Source organism: Carassius auratus, chromosome 11 (genome assembly GCF_003368295.1).
Source record: "Carassius auratus strain Wakin chromosome 11, ASM336829v1, whole genome shotgun sequence".
NCBI lineage: Eukaryota > Metazoa > Chordata > Actinopteri > Cypriniformes > Cyprinidae > Carassius > Carassius auratus.
In genome coordinates this window covers 7604119-7626219 of record NC_039253.1, presented here as the reverse complement: position 1 = coordinate 7626219, position 22101 = coordinate 7604119, and the positions used below count along the sequence as shown (strand labels likewise).

The 22101-nt window shown below is 42.6% G+C and overlaps 3 protein-coding genes across 3 annotated transcripts in view; 2 read left to right on the top strand and 1 right to left on the bottom strand.

The window, feature by feature from the left end:
• Positions 1 to 168: 168 nt before the first annotated feature.
• On the top strand, positions 169 to 17104 carry LOC113110572 (uncharacterized). Its single transcript, XM_026274701.1, has 14 exons — positions 169 to 1332; positions 1415 to 1488; positions 2255 to 2557; positions 2645 to 2725; positions 11191 to 11232; positions 11409 to 11456; positions 11556 to 11693; positions 11814 to 11861; positions 11961 to 12098; positions 12275 to 12325; positions 15944 to 16030; positions 16134 to 16152; positions 16998 to 17034; positions 17096 to 17104. Exons 1-14 carry the CDS (start codon positions 1325 to 1327, stop codon positions 17102 to 17104), a joined length of 1083 nt encoding a protein of 360 aa, XP_026130486.1. The 5' UTR covers positions 169 to 1324.
• A 254-nt stretch (positions 17105 to 17358) lies between these two features.
• Positions 17359 to 18324, top strand: LOC113110571 (ribosomal protein S6 kinase alpha-1-like; the record flags this gene model as incomplete). The annotated part of the gene is made up of 4 exons (XM_026274700.1): positions 17359 to 17529; positions 17773 to 17849; positions 17955 to 18072; positions 18157 to 18324. Coding segments are annotated over 4 exons (519 nt in total), but the record flags the coding sequence as incomplete, so codon positions are not given.
• A 45-nt stretch (positions 18325 to 18369) lies between these two features.
• Positions 18370 to 22101, bottom strand: part of LOC113110570 (voltage-gated potassium channel subunit beta-1-like) — a 68012-nt gene continuing 64280 nt past the window's right edge. Inside the window, exon 10 of the mRNA XM_026274699.1 lies at positions 18370 to 18491. Coding sequence (XP_026130484.1) covers positions 18370 to 18491 — 122 coding nt within the window. The remainder of the gene's footprint in view (positions 18492 to 22101) is intronic.

The following is a 22101-nucleotide window of genomic DNA, read 5'->3' as shown; positions in this document are numbered from 1 at the left end:
TGTAAATTATAAGCAATTTTTACTGGATTATTTCATACATATTCAAATGCACTGTTCTGATATTTCAATTCAATGTACATCACTGTTGTTGACAAAGTTTAGCTACAGTAAAAATGATTTTTTTTTTTTTTTTTTTATGTGACGAATGTCTCAGACTCTCCTTGTAACTGTTTACAAAAGAGACAGAAAGTCTGGCAAGCACTTCCATTTCTGTGGTTTTTGTCACTCCTAGCAACCTTTCAAAGCAGATCCTCTTTGCTCAAAGAAGAATTCCCTTTTCTCTGTTTGACCGATTTATATAATCACCAACCCCCTGTTCAAACAGGCCCTAGACATTTAATATCTGACATTAAGGGGACCTCGATTTTGTTCTCTGAACCCAGGCAGTAGATCCTTTTCAGGCCTCGAAGGCCACAGCGATGGCTGTGGATTGTTGTTACATTGACCCCATTAAGACCATCGGTAAATGCTTTAAATTAACGGCACTGCATTGTTCCTGTGGTATCTCTCTGACACAAGCGGTTGCAAACGTCATTAGTGACCTTGCACAACATGCCTAAATAGTGTGGTCTCCAATGTGTCCATAAGATTAATGAGGGGATGTGTAAATATCACCTAAAACAGACATAATTCTATAATGGCTAAAAATATACATTTTCCATCTGCTAAGCAATGCCATTTGTCAATATTTGCTGGGGTTTATTGATGACATTGTATTTTATTTCCTCAACAAAAAAAAGGACATAGGCTTCCCTTACTGACTCCAGAGGGCACTTTGTTTCTTATATTGGGTTTATAGGGGAGTCTGAGGAAGTTAAGCCTGATTATAACACACATTTTCAACAAACAACGTTTTAGAAATATAAAAACATTTTTGTCCACTATTTTCTTCCATCGATGCCCTTTTCCCCCCCAGAACTGCATAACATAAAGTCCTTATGCAAAAAGGCCTGAATCCTCAGCATTTTGCATTAACCCAACGATTTGCTAACCTGACATAATGTATTGTGTATAAGGTGACATTTAATCTTCACCTGACTCATAATCTAACTTCAAGGACCATTGAACTTCTTGTTTCGGTAAACAAAAGCTGATAGATTAAGTGAAAGAGATTGTGTAAACTTCTCCTTTAAATGTCTTCATCACCCATGTTAACCTACACCTGTTTCTGGAGGATGATTTTCACTTTTAGTTTTCTTACTTGGTGGTCAGTTTTTCAGATTTGAGCATATTCTGAAATTGATACATGTAATTGGTTAGAAATATATTTTAATATAGCATAGGATTCTTGTCAGAAATATCAAGCTGAACTGACATTCTGCCCATGTTAAGGTAAGTCTCATTACCTACTTCCCTCTCAGACACTTTCAGAGTATTGTCTATTGTTCATTTCTAATCTTAAGTTTGTTCACAGTACCTGCAGACATTGTGAGATGGCCCTGTTCATCTTCATAATCTTTCATCTTGTACTGGAGGATAAATCGCAAGGTAAGTGATCCCTTATGCTTTATAAAGATAATAATAAAGAAATTTCCATTTATCTTCCCCGTTGAACATTGCAGTTTTGTTTTTATTATAAACTATACTAATTTTAGAGCTCTAGACCTGACTTTTACGAATGCTAGTAACAGTTTACAATTACAAAGTTTCATTTGCTAACATTAATTATACATTGGTTAAAATTAACTAATAATGAACATCTCCAGCCTTTATGAATATGAGCTAATATTGATCTAAATGTTCTAATGCAGTTTTAAAAACATTGTTAATGCACTGTGAACTATGAAAAATGTGAAAAATATTTTAACAAACATTAATATTATTCTGTAAAAATGTATTGCTCATTGTTTGTTCATGTTAATGCATTAACAAATGTTATTAAGAGACCTCATTTTATAGTGTTGCCCAAATGTTAATGTAATATTTACTTTAACATTTTTTCTCTCTTTTAAAATAAACTTTTCTTCATATTCAAGAGTCAGTTGTTTCATAAATGCTATTTGGTCCAATTATAGATATAGAATTCGAATTGTATGTTAAATTAATGACATTAACACATGCAAAGTTAAATTTATTAAATTAATACAAAATATATGTGCATGTGTTAATGTCACCAAAGATCTTTAAATTAATAATAATAATTGAATAATTACAAATTAAAATTAAACTTCCAATTAAATTAATAATAGTACTTAATTAATTGTTATTATATTTTGTTGCAAAGGTGAATTTGTGTGTCTCATGTTTGTTATAGGTTTGCCGCAGGCCAAGCTGACAATATATCCAACATTTGCTACTGATGAAGAGAAGGTGCAGATGGTCTGTGGAGGTCATGAGAATCTGCATATATCTGAGTGCATGTTTTACCTTGTAGGACAGGAGGACTTTTTAAAACCAAGTGCATCGTGTAACTTTTCCCTTACCGCTGCCGAACTGATCATATGGTCACACGATCAGGAGAGTTCACATGTTAACATATCCTGCTACTATACTGTGCATGCCTTAAAAGAAAATGGAACATCACCTCATTCCGACATAGTCTCAGTCAGGGTCAGAGGTAAGCTGTTTAATCACAAAAATTATTTTTAAACGACAGATGAAGTGGTTTATTCTTTTCAAAGCAGATGCTTTTGTTTCTTGCAAGGTTTGCCAGCCATGTCGTCTTTGCCACCAACCACAGAGGGCAGCCCGACTACAATGACCCCCAAGGGAAAAACCTATCAAGGTTGGGATTATCATGGAATTTCCAGATTTCCTTACTTCAAATATCTTGGATTAAGTAATATTCTTGTAACATAAGAAAATACTAGGACGCATTATAGGTGCTGAAAGTGAGTTTATTTTCTTGCGCTGATCAGAGATGTATAAAGTACTAGAGACCCATACTTGAGTAAAAGTACAAGTGCTCTATCAAAAAAGTGACTTGAGTAGAAGTAGAAGTGCTCTTTAAGCACCACACTTAAGTAGAAGTACTAAAGTATTCAACATTTTTTGTACTTAAGTATTGCAAGTAGTCTATTTTAAAATGTACTACTCAAGTACTGAAAGTAAAAGTAGAAGTATTGTGTTATGTAGTTATTAAAGAAAGTAGTCAAAAGTTTTAACATTTTTGTTCAAAATAGTAATTGTTTTTACTATTTCAAATGATTAACCTAAAGGACAATCACAATTCCTTTGACTGTAACTTCTTGTAAACAAAAAATGGTTACTAGGGTTAGTTAGCCCAATTTGCAAAATGATGTCATTAATAACTTACCCTCATGTTGTTTCAAACCCATAAGACATCAGAGGGTCATTTAGAATTTTTTGAAGCATCGAAAATACATTTTGGTCCAAAAATAGCAAAAAACTACGACTTTATTCAGCATTGTCTTCTCTTCCGTGTCTGTTATAAGACAGTTAAAAACAAAGCAGTTTGTGATATCCGGTTCGCGAACGAATCATTTGATGTAACCGGATCTTTTTGAAACAGTCCACCAAATCGAACTGAATCGTTTTAAACAGTTCGCGTCTCCAATACGCATTAATCCACAGATGAATTAAGCTGTTAACTTGTTTAATGTGTCTGACACTCCCTCTGAGTTAAAACAAACCAATATCCCGGAGTAATTCATTGACTCAAACAGTACACTGACTGAACTGATGTGAAGAGAGAACTGAAGATGAACACCGAGCCGAGCCAGATAATGACTCGTTCACGAGTCAAGAACCGTTTCTGTCAGACACGTCCGATTCGTGAACCGAGGAGCTGATGATACTGCGGATGTGTGATTTAGCGTGAAGCAAACCGACACACAGAGCATCTGAAACGAACTGATTCTTTTGGTGATGGATTCTGAACTAATTCTGTGTTAATGTTATGAGCCCAGGAGCGCAAAAGAATCGGTGAACTGTTTTCTTAAACTGGTTTATTGAATCGAACTGTCAGAAAGAACTAACGTTACTGGTCATCCGAAAACCGATGCAAACGGTTCTTGACTCGTGAACGAGTCATATCTGGCTCGGCTCGGTGTTCATTTCTCTCTTCACAGCAGTTCAGTCAGCATGCGCAGTCTTCTTAATCGCTTGTTTCGCTCAATGATGTCAGCTTCATCAAATCTGCCATCTACAGTTCTGGCAGTGGTTTGTAATGGAATAATTCGTAACATTATTATAATTGTAACGAGTAACGATGCAGCACAAAAAAAAATATTGGAGTAAAAGTGTTAAACTCAGCGAAAATATGTACCGAAGTAAAAGTGGAAGTAGGAGAAAAAAATAATACTCTAGTAAAGTACAGATACCGCCTTTTAGTACTTAAGTACAGTAGTGAAGTAGTTCTACTTCGTTACTATACATCTCTGGCGCTGATGCATTTCCAATTGAAACACTAAGTTTAGGCAGGAAACAGTGTGACCACCCCCTTTTAAACCGTTAATAGGATTTAGCTGATGTCATAACCATGAGCCTGGTTTTTACAGTGAACAAAAATATATATACAGTACCCTCCATAAGTTTTGGAACAATAAAGACAAAACTGCTTTATCTGCTGTTGAGTCAAGACATTTGCAAATATGATTAAAGATGAATATGCGACAAAACTACAGAATGTGACATTTTATTATTAGGTCTTTCGACACATACATGTTTTACCAAATAAAAAGGACAGAACTTTTAGGGTTCATCCCACTATTTGATGTGAGCATAAGTATTCGAACAGTTGAATTTAAGGCAGATGTAATAGATTACAAGTTATATTTAGTTGCAGATCCCTTGCAGACTTTAATGCAGCCAATTCCAATTGTTGGTTGTTTTGGGGAGTGTAGCAAGGTTCAACACAGTCTTAATAGGAAGGAAGAAGGCAGGAGTTGGCTTGTTGCTGGGACGCTCGTTTATTTAACTATAATCAATAAATCACGATGCCCTCTGGGCATAGACAGCAAACGATTGCTCAAACACAGTCAATAACTTCAACAACACTGTTTTGTAGCTTCCCAACACAGAACGAGGTCCCAGTGTTTTTTCTCTCCTTCTCTCTGCGGTGACTCGGCTTATATCCGGTCTCTCCACGCCAATTACTGCAATCAAACACACGTGTTCGTTATTTGCACTTGACCGTCTCTCTCCCGTTGCAGATTCCGCTAAACCACGCCCCCCTCGCCACATACCCCCACCGCCCGACTCAGGCCGGGGAGCCGTCCGGCCTGCAGCCTTGTCCCCCCCCCCCCCTCCTGGAGAGGAAGTCAGCCACAGCCATCTGTACGCCCGGCCTGGGATCACCTGAAATTTAAAAGGTTGTAAAGCGAGATACCACCGGGTGATCCGCGCGTTGGTATCTTTCATGCAGTGGAGCCACTGCAGGGGAGCGTGGTCCGAACAGAGGGTGAACTCCCGCCCCAGGAGGTAATATCGGAGGGTAAGAACAGCCCATCTGATTGCAAGACATTCTTTTTCTATGGTGCTGTACATCGTCTCTCTCTTAGAGAGCTTCCGACTGATGTACAGCACCGGCCGTTCTTCCCCCTCCACCTCCTGGGACAGGACTGCGCCCAACCCTCTGTTCGACGCGTCTGTCTGCAAGATAAAAGGGAGAGAAAAGTTAGGAGCATTCAGGAGCGGTCCGCCACACAGAGCAGCCTTTAACTGGGTGAAAGCCTGCTGGCACTGCTCCGTCCACTGAACTGTATCTGGTGCCTCCTTTTTAGTTAAATCAGTCAGCGGGCTAGCAGTATCCGAAAAATTAGGTACAAACCTTCTATAATACCCTGCCAGCCCCAAGAACTGTCTAACATCCTTTTTGGTCTTAGGCCTTGGACACGTTGCAACTGCTGCAGTCTTATCAATTTGGGGACGCACCTGTCCATGACCCAAGTGGAAACCCAGATATCTTACTTCCACCCGCCCAATTGCACACTTCTTCGGATTAGCCGTGAGCCCAGCCCTCCTCAGCGTCTTTAGGACAGCTCGCAAATGCTGCATATGTCACTGCCAATCCCCACTGTAGATGATGATGTCATCCAGGTAGGCGGCAGCATATGCGGCATGCGGACGAAGGATTTTGTCCATCAGACGCTGAAAAGTGGCTGGAGCCCCGAATAGCCCGAAGGGAAGAGTAATGAATTGGTGTAAACCGAACGGCGTGGTGAAAGCTGTTTTTTCTTTGGTCATGGGAGACAAGGGGATCTGCCAATAACCCTTAGTTAAGTCCAGCGTCGAGTAAAAGCGAGCAGTGCCCAGTCGATCAAGTAATTCGTCCACCCTGGGCATTGGATATGCGTCGAATTTCGACACAGCATTCACCTTCCTATAATCCACACAGAACCGCACGGAGCCGTCTGTTTTAGGTACTAAAACTATCGGGCTCGCCCAGTCACTGTTGGACTCTTCTATTACTCCCATTTCTAGCATGGCCTCTAACTCCCCTTGAACCACCTTTTTTTTTATGTTCAGGTAATCTATACGGCCGGCTGCGAACTACCACGCCCGGCTCGGTCTCAACATGGTGCTGAATGAGATCCGTTCGACCAGGCAGGGGCGAGAACACATCAGCAAAGGCTGCTTGGAGGGACTTGATGTCAGTGAGCTGTGAGGGCGAGAGGTGGTCTCCTCCAGGGGCCAGAGCGAGAGATTGGGATTTTGAACTCACTTCTGGACCGAGATCCTCCTCCCCACTCACTACCATCGCCAGCATCACTGATTCCACCTCAGACCATTTTTTTAACAGGTTGAGGTGGTATATTTGATGTGCCCCGCCCCTTTCTGTTCGAGCTACCTCATAGTTAAGATCCCGAACCCGCCGTGTGACCTCAAAGGGTCCTTGCCACTTCGCGAGTAACTTTGAACTAGATGTAGGGAGTACAAGCACTTTATCTCCCGGTGCAAATTGACGTAGTCTAGCCCCCCTGTTGTACAACCGACTCTGTTTGTCTTGAGCCTGCAACAAATTCTCCATGGATAGCCACCCCAACGTGTGGAGTTTTGTTCTCAAGTCCATGACGTATTGAATTTCGTTTTTACTATTAGAAGGTCCGTCCTCCCAAGTTTCCTTAAGGACGTCGAGGACCCCGCGGGGCTGGCGCCCATAAAGAAGCTCGAAGGGGGAAAACCCCGTGGAGGCTTGCGGGACCTCCCGTACAGCGAACAAGAGGGGTTCTAGCCACCTATCCCAATTTTTGGCGTCTTCCTGAACGAACTTACGAATCATGGATTTTAACGTGCGATTAAATCGTTCGACCAGCCCGTCTGTTTGTGGGTGATAGACGCTTGTTCGAATCGATCTAATGCCCAATAATTCATAAAGCTCGCGAATAGTACGTGACATAAACGCCGTGCCCTGATCGATGAGGATCTCCTTTGGGATCCCCACCCGGGAGATTAATTGAAACAGTGCACTCGCCACACTCTTAGCGGAAATAGAGCGGAGAGGCACTGCTTCAGGATATTGCGTTGCATAGTCCACCAGAACTAATGCAAAGTGATGTCCCCGTGCTGACCGCTCTAATGGCCCGATGAGGTCCATGCCAATTCATTCGAAGGGGACCTGCATTAATGGAAGGGGGCACAATGGTGCTTTTGGGGTGGCCGGTGGATTCACCAACTGACATTCACGACAAGCCGCGCACCACCTGCGCACATTCTCGTGAATGCCCGGCCAGAAGAAGCGGGCCATGAGACGGTTTAGTGTAGCCGCTTGCCCTAAATGCCCGGCCATTGGATTACAATGAGCCGCCTGGAAAAGCATTTCCCGACGGCTTCTAGGTATCAATAACTGGGTTGTATCTTGCTTTGTCTGGGCGTCTTGGGTCACCCGATACAACTATCTTTTAAAATTGAAAAATAAGGATAAGAGAGCGGCTGGTCAGGGTGGAGAAGCTGCCCGTCAATCGAACGAACCTGGTCAAAGGCATTTTTCAGCGTTTCATCGCGGGACTGTTCCAGGGGAAAATCATCGCGCTCAGGGAGGATGTTCCGTTCGAGAGCACTCGGTTCCCCTGCCACAGGCCCCGGAGGTTCTGGTTCAGCCTCTCCCACCTGCGCAACCGCTACTCCAGCCCTCCCTTGTTTCCCCCAAGAGACATCCGAACACAAGTACCCCAGTAATTTATTAAACGCGGGCCAATTCGTCCCCAAAATTATCGGATGCCTGAGGTGCGGATTAACGGCCACCTCTACTCTATGTTTTTCCCCCCGAAATTTAATATCCACAGGCAAAATAGGATAATTCACCACTTCCCCGTGTACACACCGAACCCTAACCATGCGGCTACTATCCAATGCCCTTGGATGAATCAGGCTTTGATGGATGGAGGATTGGTTACATCCTGAATCCACCAAAGCCTGATATGTACCCCCCCTGATACTCACTGGTATTTTGTATAAGCCAGCCTGATCGAGGGCAGCCTTTGGCGCGTCGGGGACCCGGATCAACGTCCCCACTTCCATCAACAGACACCTATCAATAAAATGCCCTGGGTCCCCGCAACGCCAACAGGCCGGCCCAGACTTTACCGCCACCCTGGCGGCAGGAAGTAGGTCAAGCGATTGGCGAAGAGAGAGCGGAGAGGCCGTGACCTGGGGAACGGATCCCTGGGCCCCGCTGCTGGTTCAGCCCAGTAACTCGTCCTCCACCTCAGGGCTAGCTTTGGCGGAAACCCTCCACGGGACCTGGGGAGAGGGACAGATTTAGGGAGAGAGGGGGGAGGGGAGGAGAGAGAAGGGGAGAGAGAAGCAGATGGTAAGGGGTCGCCGACCCCTGGACACGCCACCATTTGGTCCTCCGCCAGCTGGATGGCCTGGTTCAGTGACGTCGGGCGGTGGCACTGGACCCACTGCGCAGTCTTCCTTGGCAGCTTGGCCACGAACTGCTCCAGTACCACACGATCGATCACATCCTCGACGTCCCTACTGTCGGCCATCAACCACTTGCGGCAGGAGTCCCGGAGCTGCTGTGCCATCACGAAGGGCCGGCCAGACTCTTCCAGGGTTAGAGTCCTGAACCTCTGGCGATGTTGCTCCGGGGTCCGACCGACCCGCTGGAGGATGGCACGCTTGAGGTCCTGGTAGGCCATGATGTTTTGAACTGGCAGTTGGTGAGCGGCTACCTGCGCCTCACCGGACAGCAGGGGAATGAGCCGCAGGGGCCAGTCCACAGGGGGCCACCCTCGAGCCTCTGCCGACTTTTCGAACAGGTCCAGGAAGGCCTCCGGATCATCCTGAGGCCCCAGGTTGAGCGGCAGAGGAGATGTATTGTCCTTAAACGAAGGGGTGGCCCGGACCTCCCGGTCTACCCAGCTCCGGAACAGCTCGCGGTCTTCATGCTGGGCCCGGAGGAGCGCCTCAAAGCGTTTGTCCTGCTCCTCCTTGATCGCCAGCATGTGTGGATGTTGTTCCTGATGAAGACCGGCGAGCGACTGGATGATGTCTGCAAATGGCGTACCTGACGGAGATTGCATGGCGGCGATGCTCTTCTTCCTTCCCGGGTTTCGGCACCACTGTAGCAAGGTTCAACACAGTCTTAATAGGAAGGAAGAAGGCAGGAGTCGGCTTGTTGCTGGGACGCTCGTTTATTTAACTATAATCAATAAATCACGATGCCCTCTGGGCATAGACAGCAAACACAGTCAATAACTTCAACAACACTGTTTTGTAGCTTCCCAACACAGAACGAGGTCCCAGCGTGTCTCTCTCTCCTTCTCTCTGCGTTGACTCGGCTTATATCCGGTCTCTCCACGCCAATTACTGCAATCAAACACACGTGTTCGTTATTTGCACTTGACCTACTTACGCCTCGCTCTGCTCCCCCCATCTCTCTCCCGTTGCAGATTCCGCTAAACCACGTCCCCCTCGCCACAGGGAGTTTCTGTCTTTAGTCTCCTCTTCATCTGGTGAAATAAATGTTAAATCGGATTTAAATCTGAAGATTAATTTGGCCAATCTAAGACTTTATATTTATTTTACTAAACTGGCAGGGAGTTTTGGGTCATTGTCCTGATCCAATATGAAGCGCTTTCTAATGAGTTTGGTGGCATTTTTTGGAATATTGGTAGCCAAGATGATTTTGTACCTTTCAAATTCATTCTTCTACTGTCAGCATACATTAAGACATCATTAAAATTAAGATGTCCTGTTCTAGAGACAGCCATGCATGCCCATGCCATGACACCACCTCCACCAAGATTTACAGATGAGGATGTATGCTTAGGATCATTTGCAGTTCCTTTTTTTCTCCACACTTTTGCTTTCCAATCACTTAGATAAAGGTTAATCTTTGTGTCATCGGTCCATCAACTCAGTTCCAAAACTCTACTGGCTCACATTTGTAAAGCATCTTGCCTTTCTATTTTTAGTACTGATCAGAGGTCTGCACCTTGCATTAATTCTAATTCTGTAATTCTGTGTCAAATTCTCCTGCGGACTGTAGATTGACAGACGATCACCCCAGCTTTCTGCAGGTTGTTAGTGATTTTACAGACATGTTTTTTAGGGTTAATTTTTACGGCTTTTATGATTTGTCTGTCATCAACTACTGTTGTTTTCTCATCCAATCAGGTCAGCGTTGGTTGATGATGTCACTGGTAGTTTCCAAACTCTTTATTTCTCCATGCCCTTTGTTTTTCCTTTAGTTCTAATTGACTTCCTCTTTTCTTTAAGCATCCAAATTACTTGCTTTTCTATAAGAGTCGACTTCCTCGTCTTCATCCTTGTTTGTGTGTGTCATCTTTGAATGCAAGACTTAGAATGCAGAAGCAATGGATATAACTGATAAGACACATTCCACATAATCTGAATAATTAATGCAACAGGACACAGCTGAACACTTATAAAGACCTGTGAGGCAACTGTGCCAATACTTATGCTCACATCAGATAGGGAGATGAAACTCTAAAAGTGCTGATCCTTTTAGCTGGTATAACATCTTTGTGTTCATTCTCCCAATAATAAACTGTGACATTCTGTAGTTTTTTCTCATATTCATCTTTTAATCATATGTTCAGATTTCTTGACTCCACAGCAAACAGAACAATTTTGTCTTTACCCTTACTCATCAAGTCTTAAACACTAAATAAAAATTATTTTACTATATCTGCTAAAATATAACTATGCAAGCTTTTTAAAGACTGTGTAAGGCCAATTTTAGTTTTTTTTATTCTAACCCTCTCTAATCTTAACTGATCATTGCGACTTCATAATTCATTTAAATATCCATTTCAGCGAATTTGTCCACTGTGTCATCAACATCGAACACGGAAACTTGTGAGTTGTCTTGATTGATTGTTGTTACTTAACAACAAGGCTATATCCTCTCAAATAACATAATTCTATTTCATTTTGTGCACATACCTCATATGATTATCATCCATTTAACAATAATTTGCCCATTAATAATATGTTAAACATGTAGTGTAACTCTTGTTCTGTGGGTTCAATAGCTTTGGCTGTAACATCCAGTACTGAAATCATAACAGATTTGGTAACCGGTAAGTGCATCATTCCTTCTCATGATTTTCTTCTACTTATCAAACATTTTAATTAGTTGGGTTAAAAGCCACTCATCTAAATGTGTTGTTTTACTATAGATACATCCAGTCTAGGTACCCATGACACCCATAATTCAATAAATCCTACAGATGTTGAGTCATCATCTCCTCTGATTTACAAAACTTCAACATCCTTGGAATCGACTACACTTACTCATACTACAGAACACGTATTAGGTAAATACTATAAAATGTATATTTATATACCTATGGTCTTAAAAATTCTCAATTCACATAATTTGCCCATTAATAATATGTTAAACATGTAGTGTAACTCTTGTTCTGTGGGTTCAATAGCTTTGGCTGTAACATCCAGTACTGCAATCATAACAGATTTGGTAACCGGTAAGTGCATCATTCCTTCTCATGATTTTCTTCTACTTACCAAACATATTAATTAGTTGGGTTAAAACCCACTCATCTAAATGTGTTGTTTTACTACAGATACATCCAGTCTAAGTACCCATGCCACCCATAGTTCAATAGATCCTACAGATGTTGAGTCATCATCTTCTCTGATTTACAAAACTTCAACATCCTTGGAATCGACTACGCTTACTCATACTACAGAACACGCATTAGGTAAATACTATAAAATGTATATTTCTATACCTATGGTCTTAAAAATTCTCAATTCAGATCCAAGCTTAATAAGTTGATCATTTAATCTATTAACCAGGTGTGAATGAGTAAAAACAAGATAATTAAATATGCTGAATATAAAACAGATATGCTAATGGTAAGTATTTTCTTTACAGTTTTCCCCTTGATGACTGAAGGTCCTGAAATCAAAAAGTACTCAAATAAAAGTAAGTAGGTTTACTCAGGGGATGCATTTATTCAGTGCAGTGCATTCATTGGAAACGTCTCTAGGTTACATATGTAACCCTAGTTCCTCGAGGAACAAGACTTTTTTTGCTGCATCAAACAAAGCTTTGGGGAACGCGCTTAGCATGAGCGACTCTGAATATCGTGCGTAATCAGTTCAATGGAAGAATGTGACGTCACAGACGTGGTGACGTGAGCGACCAGAAAGCTATAAAAGCACGTGCCACGCAGCCGGCATCAGCTTTGAGTACCAGCAAGTGCCGGCAGGGGTGCCGGGGGTATGGCTCCGAAACGCATCGTCTCGTTCCCTCAAGGAACTAGGGTTACATATGTAACCTAGAGACGTTCCTCTTCAGGAACTCAAGCTGCGTCAAACAACGCTTTGGGGAACGAGTACCAACGCCGCCAGACTACCAAACCCCTGCCTAGTGTGCATCCGAAGAGCTCAGCTTAGGACGAGAGGACAGAAGCACTTGGAGTGACTGGCATGTCTAGGCCATAGAATTTAACAAACGTAGAAGGCATAAACTCAAGATAAGTGGGGGCCACAGAGAGGGCCTGCATATCTCCTACTCTCTGCAGAGAGGTGATACCCAATAGAAAGGTAGTTTTAAGCGTAAGATGTCTGTCTGAAATATCTTGAATGGGTTCAAATGGGGGTTTGCACATTGCCTCTAACACCACAACCAAGTCCCACGGGGGAATACGGGACTGTACTGGAGGTTTCAGCCTCAGCGCACCGAGGAGGAAACGTGTAACTAAGGGGTGTCTTCCCAAAGACTGGCCATTGAGAAGGGCATGGTAGGCCGCAATGGCCGCCACGTAAACCTTCAGCGTGGAGTGGGTCAATTCTGCAGAGAGCCTGGCCTGTAGAAACTCCAGAACTGTACCAACTGGGCAGTTTGCTGGGTCTAGCTGGCGGTCTCTGCACCATGAGGTGAAGAGTTTCCACCTCAGGGCGTACAGTTTCCTCATTGAGGGAGCTCTGGATTGGAGGAGGGTCTCAACAACCTCTGTTGAGAGACCAGCTGCTAACAGTTGTGCCCCCTCAGGGGCCACACCCATAGCTTCCACAACTCCGGGCGAGGGTGAATTATCGTGCCCTGCGCCTGTGAGAGTAGGTCTGTCCTGATCGGTATCTCCCATGGAGAGCCGTCGAGGAGCGAGACCAGGTCTGCGAACTATACTCGACCCGGCCAGAACGGGCCTACTAATAACAGACGGACCCTGTCCTGGCGTACTCTCGCCAGAACTCCCGGGAGCAGAGCAATAGGGGGAAAGGCGTACAGACGAAGCCTCGGCCAGGTCTGTACCATAGCATCCAGTCCCAGAGGAGCTGGATGAACTAGACAGAACCAAAGGAGACATTGTGCAAAAAGGTCTACTTGAGCCCTGCCAAACACTCTCCATATCTGCTTCACCACCTCTGGCTGAAGCCTCCATTCCCTGGGCCTCAGCCCCTGCCTCGACAGTATGTCTGTGTGTGTCATCTTTGAATGCAAGACTTAGAATGCAGAAGCAATGGATATGGATAGTTAGTTTCCCAGGAATATATACTGCTCTTAATGAAAGGAGTTTGCTCTGGAACCACACAAGGATCTGGTGCGCCAGCTTGTACAAGATGCGTGAATGCAGACCTCCCTGGTGGTTGATGTAAGAGACCACCGATGTGTTGTCGGTGCGCACCAACACATGGTGACCCCTTAGGTCTGGGAGGAAGTGCTTCAGTGCACGACAAACTGCTAGCATTTCTAGACAATTGATATGCCATGTTAGATGGCGACCAATCCACAGACCACAGGCAGGGTGGCCATTCATGACTGCACCCCAACCGGTGAGAGATGCGTCCGTCGCTAGTATCACTTGGCGACAAGGAGCTCCCAGCACCGGGCCCTGATTCAAGAACCAAGGTTTCTTCCACATGTCTAAGGCATGGAGGCAGCGCCGCTTGACCTTGATAGTGTAAAGTGGAATGCCTCTCGGGGAAAATACCTTGGTCTTGAGTCACCACTGTAGGGGTCTCATGTACAGCAGGCCAAGGGGTATCACGTTGGACGCAGCTGCCATCAGACCCAACAATCTCTGAAATTGTTTGACAGTAAGTGACTGGCCTTCTCTGACTCTCTCGACTGAGATGAGGATCGACTCGATACGAGCAGGGGAAAATCGTGCCTGCATCGCGGTCGAATCCTATACTATGCCTAGATAGGTGGTTCTCTGAACCGGAGAAAGTTCACTCTTCTTGGAGTTCAGTCTCAAACCCAGCTCCCCCATATGTGCGAGAATGACATCTCGATGCTGAGCCGCTACCTGCTCTGACTGAGCTAAAATCAACCAATCGTCGATATAGTTGAGAATGCGGATGCCCTGCATGCACAGGGGGACCAGAGCTGTGTCTACACATTTTGTGAACGTGCGGGGTGAGAGTGCAAGGCCGAAAGGAAGTACTAGATATTGGTAAGCTTCGCCCCCGAAAAGCAAACCTCAGAAACTTCCTGTGTTGTGGAAGGATGGATATGTGGAAGTATTCATCTTTGAGATCTATTGTGACAAACCAGTATTGGACCTGATATGAGCTACAACATGCTTGATTGTGAGCATTTTGAACTTCAATCTCATAACTGAGCGATTTAAGACCCTCAAGTCTATAATCGGACGAAACCCCCCATCCTTCTTTAGAACTATGAAATACCGGCTGTAAAATCCGGACTCCCTGTCTTGAGGAGGGACCACCTCGATGGCCTCCTTCTCTAATAGGGTTTTCACCTCCTGTTCCATAACCAGACCCTGCCTGGGGCCGACTATCGTCGGAATGACCCCGTTGAATATTGGCGGTGCAGAGCCAAACTGAATACGGTAGCCTTTTTCTACTGTGTGCAGGACCCATTGAGATACATTTGGCAGTAGTTTCCACGCTGCTAAATAATCTACTTAGGGAATCAGTCTCTCGAGACTGACTTCTGGTGTAAGAGGCCCCCACAGGGGCGGCGAGCGTCTCAGCCCCGCTACGCGCACGGGCGGAAGATACTGAGAACGATGCTCGCTGGGGACTGCTGCGCCCTGGAACACTGGCAGGGTTTGCAGATCGGCCCCCAGAGGGCGTTGAGGTGAGACGGGCACCGTGTACTGTGGTGTGTACCACTCTACCCCAGCAGAGGCTGCCCTCTGAAACCCTGGGCTTCTGGCGTCAGGGCTTCTTTGGCCGAGGACTTCTTAGCTTCTAGGACTGCCCTAAGATCTTGTTTAGGCTTAGAAGACCTCGGCCGAGAGTGTTTTTGGGCCTCGCGATACGGGCATCAACAAACAAATAACATTCACACACAAAGCGCTTGCTGAGAGATGCGAAGCTGACGCCAGCTGTGTAGCACGTGCTTTATAGCTTCCTGGTAGCTCACGTCACCCCGCCTGTGACGTCACGCTCTTCCGTTGGACTGATTACACACGATATTCAGAGTCGATCACGCTAAGCGCGTTCCCCAAAGCGTTGTTTGATGCAGCTCGAGTTCCTGAAGAGGAACTGGATGGGACTTAACATTAACTATATAAATTAATGCCACAGTGCATTTCTTGTTAATCTTTGATATCTTTGTCTCACACAGAAATGCTTTTCTTAATTGCTGTGGTTGCAAGTGGTGGAGGAATTGTAGTGACTGGACTCGTGGGCATTTGTTTGTACAGATGCACACGTAAGTGTAAAAAATGGACGTCTTCCTTATGGCTTATAGTTTAACACTCTGATTGTACAGGATAAATGTTCAGCTTGAAAGTTTGATGTTTCTTTCATCACAGGAAAGTCAAAGGCAGAGAGGTAAAGATGTTTCTGAGTATATTTTGAGTGCATACTATTTATGAAATCATTAATGGAATAGTTCACTGAAAAAGAAAATTTGCTGAAAATTTACTTCATCATTCCATCCCTTTTATTACCAATGGATCCTCTGCAGTGAATGGGTGCCATCAGAATGAGAGTCCATCAATTAAAGTTTACAATCGTGATAATATTCATTGCTGTCTATGGAGGGTCAGAGAGCTCTCAGATTTCATAAAAAAATATCCTAATTTGTGCTCTGAAGATGAACAGGTCTTATGGGTTTGGAATGATATGAGGGTGAGTAATTAAAGGGTTGGTTCACCCAAAAATTATGTCATTAATAAACTTCACTCCATGTCTCCGGAGAACGAGCCATTATCTAGCTCGGCTCGGTGTTCATCTTCAGTTCTCTCTTCACAGCAGCTCAGTCAGTGTACTGTTGAGTACATGAACTACTCCGGGATATTGGTTTGTTTGAACTCAGAGGGAGTGTCAGCCACGTTATAAAAGTTAACAGCTTAAGTCATTTGTGGCATTAATGCGTATTGGAGACCCGCGACCATTTAAAACGTTTTGGTTCGATTTGGTGAACTGGTTCAAAAAGATCCAGTTACATCGAATGATTTGGTTCGCAAACCGAACCGGATATGGACAAACTGCTTTGTTTTGAAATCTCTCATAACTAAATCTTCTAAATCATCTCTAAATCTTGAATGGGCTGTGTGTGAATAAATTGTCAGCATTGTTTTGGGCGTGAACTACTCCTTTAAAATGAAATGTAAAAAAAAAAAAAAAAAAAAGAGAGAAAACTATGCATAAATTCTACTTGTGAAATCTACTAGGATTTGGATGGAATTCGTCAGCAAAACAACTGGGTACGTTTTAAACCACCCCCCCCCCTTTAAGCCATTTCTTACTCAAAACATAAATTCATGCCAAGGTTTGCTGAAATGTCAGTCTTCATTGCTAGGACATTCTTTAGCAACAGCCAGTTCATACACAGTAAGTATTCAAATTTTTACATTTGTTAGAGCAGGTAATTTGTATCATTTTAATATTTTCCGCTGTATAATATATCACTCTTTGTTATTTAGACTGGAGAGGAAGACGCAGGGATTTATTCAACCATCGACTCCTTGAAACCCCCCTCACGACCACCAGGTAATTTTGATAAAATATCTTAATCTTCCCTGGTGTTTTTTTTTCTCCAAGGTTGTGCACAGGGACCTGAAGCCAAGTAATATTCTGTATGTTGACGAGTCTGGAAATCCAGAATCTCTGCGCATCTGTGATTTCGGTTTTGCCAAGCAGCTCCGGGCAGACAATGGCCTCCTCATGACACCCTGCTATACTGCCAACTTTGTAGCACCCGAGGTGAGCGTTTTTTCTCGCAGTAGACTGAGGAATTCTGTGTAGACCAGTAAACATATTAAATTCCCAATGTTTTGAACTAGAGTGAAAACACATTGGCTGGGACTTTGTGTGGAGTTATTTATATGAAAGGACAATTTGTTCTATGTGGCTTTAAATTTTTTGGCATCAGTGTGATGTCTTTGTGGTGCAGTTTTGAGTATTATTCTCAATAACTGTGCTGAAAGTTATCATTTTGTGTTGCAGGTACTGAAAAGACAGGGCTATGATGAGGGCTGTGACATTTGGAGTCTTGGAGTATTACTATACACTATGCTTGCTGGGTAAGAATGCACACAAACATTCACTCGCATTATTAATAAACACTGCACACACACAAAATCTGACACACCCACACTAATTTTTCCTTTGGTTTTTAATTGTCCCAGTTTTACACCATTTGCCAACGGACCAGAAGACACTCCAGAAGAGATTCTGAGTCGGATAGGGAGTGGACGCTTTACTCTGAAGGGAGGCAACTGGGACGCGGTGTCTGATGCTGCCAAAGTAGGCCATTACCCCCATCCACACAGCCGTTCAAATCACTCCGACAGGGTTTTTATTTTCTCACGTGCATTATTTTCAATGCAGGATCTGGTTTCTAAGATGCTCCATGTGGATCCTCACCAGCGACTCACAGCCAAGCAGGTCCTGAAGCATCCGTGGATCATTCAGAGAGACAAACTTCCCAACAGCCAGTTACAACATCAAGATGCCAAGCTTGTCAAGGTATCACAGCCATGAGGCTCTTAAATTTATCATAAAGAACGTAAATGGTAGTCTATTACTTCACCAACTTTCTTCTCACAGGGGCGATGGCCGCCACATACTCAGCACTGAAGAGTTCCCAACCACCCCCTGAGCTGAAGCCCATCGAGTCCTCATTCCTGGCGCAGAGACGGGTGAAAAAGCTTCCTTCCACATCTCTGTAGAGAACGAGGGAAGCAGACATGGAGAAGTACTTCAGGCTGAATGCAGTTGTGGAAAGGATGGATGGATGAAAGGATGGATGGATGAAAGCACCACACTGAAGCTCTAAAGACTTAAGACGGTCTCTTGAACCTGCCCATGACATCAGCACTGCAGTGGAGCTGTCAAGCACGCTAGGCAAGGGAGGTGATTGGCTGATGAAGTTTGAGGGGCGTGGCCAGTGAGGGTTCCGTTCTCCCTTAGAAGTAGTGGTGTGTGTTTATGTGTGTGTATGAGAGAGAATGAAAAGAAACCGGGTAAAGGATACTGTTATAAAAATAGATGATATTCCCAATGCATTTGTCTTGGTACTGTAATACCCAAATATTAACACTGCTGAGTTTTTTTTTATTTCTGTTTTTGTTAGGTTTGCTTTTTGTGTATTTTTTTTTTTTTTACCTCTATAGTTTGTTCAAATGGATTTCATGTTAGAACTGTCTCTTTCTAGAAGCTTTTCAGTTGCTATGCTTTCCAATTGTCCAGTAGATCTCTCTTAGTCAGTCTCTTCCTAAAAGCTCAAAGTGGCCTTTAGGAGAAGCAGAGATGGTTCCGGTATAATATTTCACCCACATGGACAAGTAAAGGTTAAATATATCTTCCATAATGATCCGGTGAGCATGATCACATGACTATCAACCTAAACATAGTGGAGAATGGGAGTGCTTTCTGCATGGATTTGTACAATGCTGTCTTGTTTCTTTCTTGTTTTCCCGACCCGTCACCTTTGCTTGGTGAACCTGTCAGCACTGGTGAAGACAGTTCAGAAAATGTCGTCTTGTGTTTATTAAAGTAAAGAATGAAACAATGTGTGTATGTGAGATGACATCTGAAACTTGTGGCATGGAAAAATTTTGCTCTTGTTAGACAAGTGCTTTTTCTGGATATTGAATGCTGTCTCCTGTGTTTTGATTTTGTTGTTGTTGTTTTGCTTAAAGAGAAGTTATTTTATAAATGCACATTGAGCACAAAAGTGTCTAAATATGACAGCTAAGGAAATGATTTAATAATTGTGTATATTTTTACCTTGTCTGTCCTATTCCTTGTTCTCCCTGCGTTCAGATGCCTACTGTGGTGGAACTATCAACTGTGTTGTGCTCAGGCTGTTCTTAGCGATGCCTTGCAAATTCATGAAGCCTTGTCTTGCTCAAGTTTTGCACCCTTTACCAGTCAAACACGTCTTAAAAGTATTGCTTTGCATTCCCTTTCCCACAATTCCTGAATTATTAAGAACTCTGAAAATGTCTTTGCTCGGACATAAACAATTAGAAAAGCACCTAGTTCTCATTGTTTTGATGATTAAAATTAATAGTTTTACTTGGAATCGATTGCTCCAAAATGAAAAATGTAACAATTTACTAACCCTCATGTCTTTCCAAAACTATGTTGTATGACTTTTTTTATTCCACAAAAGAAGATCTGTGGAGTGTCCAAGCTTTATTTAAGGACCAGGAATTCACTTCCATCCTATTGAAAAGAATATCATGGTCATTCAGCTATAAACAGGTTTGGAATGACATGAGGGTGAAACTTGTTCAGTCACTTTAAAAACAGTAACTGGAACAGAATTTGGAACCATGTCCAAAGTGTTAAAAAACATAGCCTGTCTCTGTAGTTCTGCATTCTGTTTCTCCCAAACCTTATTTGCTCTTTGTGTGCTATCTGGGGTTATTCTTGCTTAATCTTAAAAAAAAAAAAGTGATTTATTTGCCTTTCCTTGAAGAAAAAAAAATGCTTTATTTACTGGGAGTCGCAGCATTCGTTCGTATTACTGTGTAAACGTGTTTGTTTCTACTGCCTGATGTTGGGGTGGGTGGGTGGGTGTGGGTTTGTTTGTGGTAAAGGGATACAAATTAACGTCCTTTGCTTTTACAGTAAAGGGGCTGAATTAAAGAACCTTCATCTTGATGACTTTCTATTAAAAGAAAAGAAAAAAGTATGCCTTGTCCTGTATTGTCTTGCTCAGTCTTTCTTTCTTTTCAGTCACTGAATCATAATTTGGCCCATGTGAGGTCTCCATCTCAATGTATTTGACCGTCTTGGGGCATATTATATTTTTAATCTTCTCATTGGATTAATATACTAAAAGTCAGAAAAATTAGAGCTTTGTACATCAGAATTTAGGCCATGATGTGGTGGGATTATTTGAGAGTCTAAATCCATAATGAATGAATGACAAAGCTCTTGTATATACAGTATCTCTGTCTGTTTTTAATCCTGGCCTCACTTTCTCACTCTCTCTTTCCAACTAATTTCTCTCCTCTCCAACTGTTTTGCCTGTTCCTCCTAGAAATCTCCCCTACTGTCCTTAAAATCCAGTTTTGAAATCACAGAAATAAATTACTTAAAAAAAAAAAAAAAAAAAATATATATATATATATATAATATATATTATATATATATAGTCAAATAGATTCAAGATAGGAAAAATATGATTTTCTTGCAGAAATTGATATAAAAATAATATATAAATTACTTGAATGATATATAGAAAGTTAAATATTTATTTTAAACTCATTCACTTCAGTCATTTCGGTTTCAAACCGATGGCTTATATGTAACAAGACAAGCTTAATTCTTTCCGGACCTAAGCATCATCTTTAATAGAATTTCATGCTGTCTCTCTCTCACTTTGTCCTCTCATTTTATGTAATCAGTAAAGTAACATCTGCAGCACCTCTCTGAACATTACTGATGATGGAATGCCTGAAATAAATCCATCATAATCCAACATTGAGAGCACCCTTCCTCCCTCTCTTACCAATAACTGCTCTAATCTCGGATGGAAGGGGCTTTTAAAAGGTTATTTAAAGCATGGCTAAGTGATTCTCACTTTGTACTGTCCCATCAAATGTGGCTCATCACATATCACTATTGCTGCTTTACATGCGTTATATCTTCTCCAGGATAGTCCGTTTTTTTATTGCCTGTTCAGATAACACTAATAACTTTAGTGTTTAGTGTGCTTTTCTCTTGTCTTTGAAATGAGAGTATGCAAAGTATCAAAGTGGAGTTCAAATGCACAATGTGCTTGACATTTTTAAATTATTCATTTACAGTTGTTTTGAAGCAGTACTGAGCCAGAGATGTTGGATTTTCCCATTATCTATAGTGTTCTTGAGGTTTGACCAAACTTCCATTGCAGTCTCTTCCCAGCATCACTGTAATGATAGGGGCTGGTTTCACATTAAAGGGATAGTTCAACCCGAAAATGAATTTATCTGCTTACCCCCAGGGCATCCAAGATGTAGGTGACTTTATTTCTTCAGTAGAACACAAACTGAAACCGTTGCAGTCTGTGGATGGCAATCATGGCTAAAACATATAACAAAAATAATAATAATAAAAAAGAACACACAAACAAAACCAAATTAAACCCTGAGATTATCAGTCTGGTTGCATTGCATTTATGCAATACAACAGAAAAGACACAGTCACAGTCTCAAAATTTAAGATCAACATACCTTGAAGGGTTGCAAAGTTATGATGCTTTTTTTTATTTATTTATATGCATTTACATGACCAGGCTCACAAACATATAGTGTAAATATCAAGGAAAGATCCAACAAG